General features: G+C 39.1%; 1 protein-coding gene across 2 annotated transcripts; it reads left to right on the top strand.

The window, feature by feature from the left end:
* Nucleotides 1-3478: 3478 nt before the first annotated feature.
* On the top strand, nt 3479-9833 carry RIPPLY2 (ripply transcriptional repressor 2). 2 transcript variants are annotated; one of them, XM_001085600.5, is made up of 4 exons: nt 3491-5809; nt 5991-6069; nt 6392-6456; nt 9560-9833. In XM_001085600.5, exons 1-4 carry the CDS (start codon nt 5715-5717, stop codon nt 9705-9707), a joined length of 387 nt encoding a protein of 128 aa, XP_001085600.3. In that variant the 5' UTR covers nt 3491-5714; the 3' UTR covers nt 9708-9833. The 2 variants fall into 2 exon arrangements, with proteins under 2 accessions (XP_077855838.1, XP_001085600.3); XM_077999712.1 differs by having other exon boundaries at nt 3479-6069.
* The last annotated feature ends 402 nt before the right edge of the window (nt 9834-10235 follow it).

The raw sequence follows: 10235 nt of genomic DNA, 5'->3' as shown, positions 1-10235 counted from the left end.
AAAGAGCCAAATATTAATAAATAATAATAATAAATAAATAATAAAAATAAAAAAGCATGTTAGGCCCACAAGCATCATGTATAAGGTAAATTTATAATACTTTCTCTTAGTAAAATATAAAGTTTGGTGGCACAGAGGTCTGTTAGAAGGCAGCTCCATAAAAATATAAGAATTTTGTCAGTTTTGTGCATTTAACATATCCCAAGATCCTAAAATCGTGCCTGGCACATAGTAGGTGTTCAGTAATACTTGTTAAATAAATGAAGTTTTAAAAAATGCTTGTCCTAATGAACTATTAAGTTTGATCCACCTCATTGGTGTGTTATGAAAAGTGTGTTGATATGTTACATAAAATACATTTTAAAAATGTACTAGTGGAACTCAATATACAATTCTAAAGTAAATTTAAACTGTAAAATGAGTAAGTTATACTTCAGATTATGTTATTTTATGATGCTGTATTTCTTTATATTTACCTTACAGAGCTTTACATCCTCATATTGCGCACAGTTTGGATAAGAAGTATATATCTATGTTCTAAAATAAATATAATGTGGCTGAAAATTGTACTGGCTTTCTCTTCTTTAGGTATAGCTTATAGTTAATATCCTCCTTAATGATTTAGCTAAGAAATTCCATCTTTGAAGGAAATGATAAACAATGCAAAAAAAAAAAGCTAAAAGAAAAATAGCATATTGATCTCGGCCTCATGAAAATCAGCTTCAAGATCTCTATAAACAGGCAGCATACATTAAATTAACATATAAACGGTAGGTTTAAGATCTTTCTAATAATTCATATTTCTATTTCTCAGTTGACTTAAATTTGATCAAGTAAAACTCTGGCCATATTTTTATTAATTGGCTCTCCTTTTTTCCAGTAATGCATTTTTTTTCACAATTTTAAGAAAACTGATATTCTCTCAGATTCATGTCTCATCATTACAGTAGATCCCTCCTTCTCCATGCCAGAAGTAGTCACCTTGATTAAACTTGTTTCCTGGGAGTTCCCAGACCTGGATTATGGTCATCACTGATTCAAACACTCCATTCTTACGAGGATTCTCTTCAGGGCTATTGCTCTCATTTTTTCCTTCCTCTTTGGAGACCATGAACCATCATCCAGCCCCTGTCTCTCCAGAAGCATCTCCTCTCCTGACTGCTCTCTTCTTTTTATAAGCATACTTTTGTCTTTGCACCCTAAAAACAAGATCCCTTAATGGACCCAACATTCTCTATTTTTCCTCTCAAAAGAGTTGCTCAACTCACTGTTTTGACTTCTTCTTCACCTCTAATCTACAACTCAACTTACTGTAAAAAAAAAAAAAAAAAAAAAAAGGTTCTGTCCCTATATAGTCAAATGATACTGTTCTAAAGTCACTTATAATCCCTTATAAGGGGTTATATTGCCAAATCCAATTAACACTTGTCCTTATCTTATGTGACCTCTTGGTAGCCCTGACTGCGTTGGACCTCTCCTGCCTTATTGGAGTTCTTTCATCCCATGTTTCCACCACACCTGCTTTACTGAAACACTTTCGCACCTTGCTTTACTGAAACACTCTCTCATCTCTTCTCTCTTCCTCCCCTTCTTCTTCTTCTTCTTCTTCTTCTTCTTCTTCTTCTTCTTCTTCTTCTTCTTCTTCCTCTTCCTCTTCCTCTTCTTCTTTTTCTTTCCTCTCTTTCTTTCTCCTCTCTTTCTCTCCCTCTTCCTTCCTTCCTTCTCTCTCTCTTTTTTTTCTTTCCTTCCAGAGTCTTGCTTTGTCACCCCACTGCAGCCCCAACTTCCTGTGCTCAAGTTATCCTCTGCCCTCAGCTCCCTGAGTAGCTTGAACTACAGGCATGAACCACCATGCCTGACTGATTTTTTACATTTTGTTTTATAGAGATGGGCTCTCATTATGTTGCCCAGGCTGGTCTTGAACTCCTGAGCTCAAGCAATCCTTCCATCTTGGTCTCCTAAAGTGCCAGGATTACAGGAGTGAGCCACTGTGACTGGCCTACTGATGCACTTTCTACCAGCTTCACCACTCCTTTTCAGTGAGATGGGGTTTTTTTGTTCGTTTGTTTTATTTTGCATATCTTCTCACCTTACAATCAAATGTTGATCTCTAGGCTACTGTCCTTGGTCCTGGACTCAACCTACACAATTTCCCTGGGAAAACAAATCAATTCCTATTGTTTTAATGGCCATTTTTTTGCTGATGACTCTCACATTTAAATCGTTAGCCTTCAATTCTCTACTAAACTCCAGACCTCATGTCTCCGGTTGTCCCCTGAATATCTTCTCCACCTACATGTTACTGAGCCTTCCAAAGTCTTAGATCTATTCTCAGTTCTTCTCCTTGGGATGACTGTATTTTACATGTAGGAAGGAAGATGAACTGAATATTTAGTAGCCAGAAGGGCAGATGATGGCACTCCTATATGTTGTTTATTTCTGTTTCTCCTCTTTCTGAACACATGGTAGAATTGCATTTCCTTGCTTTTTGAAACTGGTGTGTCATGTGACTAGTTTTAGCCAGTGAAATGTGTGTCCCTTCTAGGCAGAAACCTCTGAAACCTTGTACTCAAATAATTTTATTCTTTTCTCCTTGTACATTCCAGAGGGAAGAGGCTCCACCAGCTTACATCCTTAAGTGAAGATGATGTAGAGCCGACCTCACACCAACCAAAAATGGATATAGGGCATGAGTGAAAAATAAGCCTTTGCTATTTCAAGCCTGTGAGATTTTGGAGTTATTTGTTACCACCAAATAGCCCAGCACATCTGACTGATTTAAGATTCAAAACCAAACTCATTATTTTTTTCCTGCACATCATGAACAGAATAAAACAACACAAGAGAACCTCACCTGCTCTTTATCCTATGCTCCCTGTTTTCTGTGTCTGTGTTTGAGCCATCACCATTTACTCACTTAACCGGGCTAGAAACCTGGGAATATATCCAGACTCCACTTTCAAGTCCACCTACATTTTATGACTCAAGTAATTCTTCAGGTTCTATTTCCTAAGTATCCTTCAAATCCATTGCTTCATCTCCATTCTTAGTGCACATCTTACTATCTCTTGCCCAGACTATTACAGTGGCTGTTTAAATGGACTCCCTGTCTCTAGACTTTCCTAAATCCATTTTCCATATGACTGCCAGAGTGATTTTTATAAAATGCCATTCCACTTTCCTGCTTAAAATCTTTCATCAGTGCTTACAGAATAAAGTCAAAATGACTTAGCATAGCATTTTAGGCTCTTGATAGTCCAAACCCTTTCTATCTCTTCAGCATCTCTGCTCCAGAGATATCCAGTTCCTTTTCCTCCCACTCCTGAACAACCCAGACAATACCATTCTTTGATTAATCCTTCCAAAAATATCAACTTAGATTTGATTTACTCTAAGAAGGCTTTCCTGGTTATGCCAAACAGACTTAATTTCCTCCCACCTATCTGCCTAAAATGAGCTTTTACTATTGAATGTGTCACTTTAATTTTTTTTTTTTTTTTTTTTTTTTTGCTTATGTGTTTATTGTAGTGGCCAGAGTTTGTAATAATTGTAGTCTTCTCAAGGTTAGGAGGAATACCTTACTGTCCTTATCTGGAAAGCACAGTAGTTAGCACATTACAGCCACCTCAAAAAGATTTTTTTTATTTTTTATTTTTATTTTAAGTTCTGTGGTACATGTGCAAGATGTGCAGGTTTGTTACATAGGTAAACATGTGCCATGGTGATTTGCTGCATCTATCAACCCATCACCTAAGTATTAAGCCCAGCATGCATTAGTTATTTTTGCTAATCCTCTCTCTCCTCCCACCCCAACCACTGACGGGCCCAGTGTGTGTTTTCTCCCTGCCTGTGTCCAGGTGTTCTCATTATTCAGCTCCCACTTCCAAGTGAGAACATGCAGTAGTTTGGTTTTATGTTCCTGCATTAGTTTGCTGAGGATAATGGCTTCCAGCTTCATCCATGTCCTTGAAAAGGACATGATTTTGTTCCTTTTTATGGCTGCATAGTATTTCGTGTTGTGTATGTACCACATTTTGTTTATCCAGTCTATTACTGATGGGCATTTGGGTTGATTCCCTATGTTTGCTATCGCAAATAGTGCTGCAATGAACACATGCATACAAACATTATGCATGCATCTTCGTAAAATAATGATTGATATTCCTTTGGGTATATACCCAGCAATGGGATTGCTAGGTCAAATGGTATTTCTGGTTCCAGGTCTTCGAGGAATCACCACACCATCTTCCACAATGATTGAACTAATTTACATTATGGAAGGGAAATAATAAGACATTTTATCAGAAAGGTTAACATCTGTTAAGGCCTTATATTTTTTACAGAGCTTAAAATCTGTTGAAGGCTTACTATATGTCAGGCACTGCAAAATGCATTCTATAAGCTTTATTTTATTTAGCCTAACAATAGCTGTACGGGATGGAGACATGCGTTAGGTGTCTATCCTTACCGATTTTCTTATCAGAAGCAACCCAAATCTCACCTTCCTGGCAGATAGATCATTATAGGCTCTTAGCTATTATTATAACTAAATTATTTTCCTATGCAGTAGCTGAATGAAGAGCAGAGACAACTATAGTTTACAATCAAGATTTTTGTCTAAACTTTTAAGAGAAAGTCCAGTTTCATTATTTAAAACATTTTGAAAAAAATCATAACATTTATATATCATCTTTCCCTCGATGCATAACACTTTTTACAAAGTTTAGTGGTAGATAAGTGAGGGGTAACTCAAATCAGAGAAACAGGGGTGCAGACATTTGATTAACTTGTCTCACATCATAACTTTTCAAGATTTCATTATCATTCCACAACACCTGCCCTCAAAAAAGAATTCTGTAATTACCATTGAGTGACAAAATACCAAGTAGTGATAGAGGTGTATAGACGAACTCAAAAGTCATTGTAGAAGGATACTGATAAAATATTGGGAAAAATCACAAAAGACACGAGAAGATAATTTAGAGTTATATGCGCAAATCACATGACTCCAGTCTCTGGCTCTCTTAGCCAGAACACTGAATCTTTTACAATTTACCTCTTGTTGCCAATAATTTTCTATTATCGTCAGATAATAATAGGCTGACGTATGAACCTAGTTTATCAACACATTTTTTTTAAAAACTGACATTCCTTTCTTAAGGAGTCCATCCATTCACCCAATTAAAAAAAAATTGTTCCAGGAAGAGGAATTAAGTTCATTCCTTTGAATTCTAGTCTGCATCCCAGCTTTTAGAACAGGGGATGCAGAACCAGTTGATTTGCCACAGGTCAAGCAAGTCCTGAGTTTCCAGTGAATCAAGCAATTAACCAGTTACTTGGCCTTTTTGCAGAAATACACAAAACGTGTAGACTCGCTTAATTCCGTCTCCTCTTCACACGGAAATTGGCTGCTCGGGCGAATGTTGTTTTTCACCGCAGCCATGTGTCGAAGGGCGATTAACATTCGCTCGACAAAACCCCATCCCGGGCCATCTGGAAGTTGCACGCGTTCACACCCGGGGCTCAGCCTGGTGCGCCTTCACGCGCAGCCTTTTTGTTTATGCGGTTAGCAGGGGAGAGGGGCGGAGAGGGAGCGAACCTCTCAATGTGCAGCAGGCCGCGAGGGCTATATAAAGCTCGGGTCTCGGACCTACTGGAACTGGCCAAGATTGCCCGCGAGCTGGCAGCGGCCTTCCGCCAGTCTCCGCGGCGCCATGGAGACCGCAAGAGGCGCAGAGGGCACAGAGTGTGGAGCCGCGGCGTGCATGGCCACCGACCGCACTACGCGGCGCGCGGCCGCAGACTCCGGGTAGGCTTCTCCGCGCTGCTCTGTGCCTCCCAGCTTCCCCTGTCCCTCTCGCCTGCGCCTCCCCAGCTCCTCCCCTCCACTCTCCATCCCCCACCCCGCGGTGCCAGCGCTCGGCTTCGGTGGATTCTCCCGGGTCTGGGCTCACGTCTCCTCTGCGCGCCTTGTGCTATCCATCCCGCAGATACGCGGGCTTCTGGAGACCCTGGGTGGACGCCGGAGGCAAGAAAGAAGAGGAGACGCCGAACCACGCCGCGGAGGCGGTGAGTGAGCCACGCGTCTCAGGCCGCGCCTCCCACGGGTGCAGAAGATTGACCAGGGCTCTTGGGACGCAGTGCCGGAGAGAGACATGCGAGACACTGGTCCTGCCTCTCGCTTAACATCCTGCCTGCCACTGGCCATAACGGTGCCGACGCGGCGGATGTGTCCTCTGGAGCGATGGGCCACAGGCACCCAGCCAGGAGCGAGGCTGCTGAGAGCCCTGGGGTTACATTCCCAGCGGGCACGAGGAACACTGGGTCGTGCACATTTCCACTTTCTAGAAGGAGGTGGGTGATAACTGGATTCACTTCCTTTCCTCTTCAGATGCCCGATGGCCCTGGAATGACCGCAGCTTCAGGAAAGCTTTCGCAATTCAGGCACCCAGTCAGGTGAGTGACAGGCCTCCCCAAAGGTCTCCCGCTCCTCCAGCCCCAGGGAGGAGCCAGGGGCATCGCACAGCCCAGCTCCGCAGCTGGTCCTGCAGCCTCTCTCTCTCTGAAAATCTGGCTTCAAGGTTACTTATCTTCTCACTCGCAGAGATCCGTTACTCATCAAATTGAAAAAGGTAAGGGCTCACGGTTTCACGTAAAGGGACCATTGATCAATACATATTCAATGAACTTGATGAATATATTACGAAGAGGGAAAGGGGATGCTATGGTAAAAGAGCGGTGACATCTTGTGCTGGCAAAACAGTTTTTGTTTTTAAATCCTAAAGGGTTCGAATGAAACTGACTTGGCATCAGGCAGTGTGTATGCTGCTTTTGTCTTGCAATCTGCAAGGAAGAATGGGATTAGCAGTTACAGTCTTAGAGCAAATCAAGTTTGCCGTGTAGGAGAAAATAGAAATGCAATGAAAATCCTAAAGATTACTGAGGGTGGTTATAGAAAGGGTCAAAAGTTATTTAACATGAGGAGCTAGTTCACTGTTCCTAGCCACTTCAGGAAGTCAGCCTTTATCTAAGATTCTTTGTCACTTTTATCAGGTGAAATGTTAATAATTCTGCAGTTTTCCTGCCTCCTAGAGCTGTTAAATGAAGAGCTGAATGATGTTTGTAAAGTGCCCGTGGTGATAAATAGCACATAGAATTCATTACATCTAATTTCCTACCATGTACTAGCACTAGTGAAGCATACAGAAAAAAGTCGTCAAAGCACATGGCAAGTGTTGTAATGGAGTTTAGTTTGGTTAGTTTTACAAGTATGGGCATGGCACGAAGTGCCTAAATCTGTGAGTGGTAGGGGGAAGGGTCAGGGAAGTGTATATTATAAGTAGTGATTACCTGGCTGAGTCTTGGAGAAGTTAATCAGATGAATGGGAAGTGGGAGCAAAAGAAATAGCACTGGAAAAGAGAAGCAGGATCATGAAACAGTGTGGCTCCTTGTGGGAACTCCAAGGAGTTTAGGTGTGTGAAGTTGTGGTCATTTCAGCAGGGTAATCAGATGCCAGATCTTGTATACTCTTTTACAGAGTTTTGTCTTGATCCTGTTTGTAGTGTTGGGAACCCATGGGCTTTATTCCGAAGGTAGTCTTGGGGGTTATACGTTAAATAGGCTTAGGACATCAAAAGTAAAACTGGAAGTTCTGCAATTTTTCAGGTAAGAAATGATGACAAACCATTGTAAGACACGAGAAGTGAGGATGGGACTGGATGAATCTAGGAAATACTTAGATGACAAAATAGATTAGGCTTTATAATGTATTGGATATGGTAGATGAAGAAGAGTTAAAAACCAGAATGGCTCCTAAGTTTGTAGCTGGTGATCAGGTGAATGCTGTACTAAAAGAATGGAAATTAGGGCCGAAAACAGATTTGGGAGGTGAGACTATGAGTCAAGTTTTCCACTTATCATATTTAATGTGCCTACGGGGCATCCGAAGAGTGATATCCAGTAGAGAGCTGCATACGTAAGTTAGGGGCCCAGAGTCAAGATCTTAAGTGGAAATACAGACTTGGGAGTCCGTGGTAAATGTAGGGTGGGGAAATCATGACAGTGGGCCAGGTAATCCTAGTTTGTTTAGAGGGAGGGCTGATGTTCTCAATGAAAACCTGAGGGAAGGCCAGCATCTAACCAGTACACAAAGCAAGAGAGGTCCGCAAAGGAGACTGAGAAGAATCAGAACAGAAAGAAACTCAGAAAAGTATGTGGGCCCTGGGAGAAGAATGGCCAACAGTGAGAAATTCTGGAGAGAGTATCATAATGACTAAACAGCATTCTTTGAGTTTGCCAGTTCCAGTTACCCATTAGAAAATAAATTGTTTCTTATATAAGAAATTCCCTTCTTTTCTGAAGTATGGATACAATTTAATTATGCTTCTCTTACATTTTATTTTTATTCATTTATATTTTGACTAATGTGGTGTGTTTTTTTTTTATTCAGCTGCAACTTCAGCTGTCAACTTTTTGAGGGTAGGGACCATGATTTATTCATCTTTAAATTGTGAATTATGTTGGCACAAGGGATCACTGAAATATTTATTGAATGACTGAATAATTGATAGTTACTTGTTTAAGCATCAAAAACATAAACTTTTTATGATTTTTGCTGGAAACATTTATAAACTACATTGTTTTTCTGCCTTTTAAAGTGGAGCATACTGAACATAATGTAATCTTTCATTTGTTGGAATGACTCCACTGTATGAGTATATGGGCTGTTTATCCTACACGAAAATGACTGCACTGTACACGGTGATGCAGCCTTATCTCTCCTCTTTCTTTTCCTTGATGAAGACCAGAAGGCAAGATTAGTATTTGTCAGATTTTTAAAATTCTGAGGTAATCATACTTGCATGCCAGTTATTTGTATAAAACATATATAATTTCTCAATATTTCATATGATATTCACAAATGTAGTTGAATGAGGAGAAGAAAGGCAGATAGAATCAAAGTTGAGGTCAGAAGTAGTCTTTCTATGCCTCAAGTTGTGAGTGCATAGACAAAATTTTTAAAATACTGGTTTTTATACATTTCTAAACTTACATTGTCTACTTCTGTAAGAGTTATATCTGTGAGTTTTAAGTAAGATAATAGGTAATTTCCACCTTTTTGTAAGGTGCATAATATTTCGTCATCTTTATAAAGCTGGATATCATCAGAGTTTTTAATGTACTGGTAGAACTCAATTCATTTTTTCCAAAGGAATTTAGAAACTGTAAGACAAATCTTCTATATATTATAAGAATAAATATATCCATAAGGCACAAAGTAAGGTAAACATTGATCTTATGCTTATCCAGGGTTTAGTGTGAATTTGATACAATTTACAGCTTGAAAAAAGACTGAAAATAATCAAACAGTTATTGATACTTGGGCAAGTAGATTCCATGAAAGCTGTGATAGTAGCATATTTTAACTCTATATCTTAAGGCTATATCCAAATGTATAAGTCAATTGTTAAATATATGGAGCTCTTGAAAATTTGACCATTTCATGAGTTTAAAGATTCTGAATGTGAAAAAATAAAACATGTTGTCTGCTTCTTTCAGACTATTTTGGCCAAAATCAAAGTGTTATGATTATTTATATCAAGAAGCAGAAGCTCTTCTGAAAAATTTTCCAATTCAAGCCACAATTTCATTTTACGAAGATTCTGATAGTGAAGATGAAATTGAGGAGCTGACCTGTGAAAATTAATCTGATTAGCTACTTTTGATTATATCCAGAGCTTTTAGGGTTTAAATTTAGTGTACAAATGTATCATAATTATTTTAAGCTAATTTATTTGTATATAAATTATTAATAAAGTGAAATATTTTATAATTAATCTGGTATTTGGCCTTTTTTTATCCCTACACTAGAATTGAATGTTGGAATCTAAAATAGGTGCCATCTACAAATGTCTTGATTGCATCATAAATATTTGGCGCTTACAAAGAATAAATTTTTCTCTTCATTAAATTGCAAATTTATATTTAGTTATAATTTTGCAAAGAATGACAGTATTTAATTCTCAAGACTGAATCTTTTAACATCTGCTATTTCCTACTGATGCCAGTTGGATGTTGTAGCTACAGATTAGTATTATCTTATTAGATAATGAAGAAAATAGCCTTATGTTAGAAATCACTCATTTATTAGTAAAGATTTTTTAGCAGGTGGAAAAAACACATTAAATCATTATCTGTAATTGAAAAAGGGAATCAATCTTAGGGCTCTTAAATT

Source organism: Macaca mulatta, chromosome 4, assembly GCF_049350105.2.
Source record: "Macaca mulatta isolate MMU2019108-1 chromosome 4, T2T-MMU8v2.0, whole genome shotgun sequence".
NCBI classification, from domain to species: Eukaryota; Metazoa; Chordata; class Mammalia; order Primates; family Cercopithecidae; genus Macaca; species Macaca mulatta.
Note: the sequence above shows the minus strand (reverse complement) of the source record. Positions and strands in the feature narration are given on the sequence as shown.

Bases quoted from the DNA above. Each gene is read 5' to 3' on its own strand.
- RIPPLY2 (XM_077999712.1), top strand. From the start codon at position 5,561: ATGCGGTTAGCAGGGGAGAGGGGCGGAGAGGGAGCGAACCTCTCAATG. The intron at 6,070-6,391 runs GTGAGTGAGCCA...TTTCCTCTTCAG, and splicing joins CGAACCACGCCGCGGAGGCG to ATGCCCGATGGCCCTGGAAT.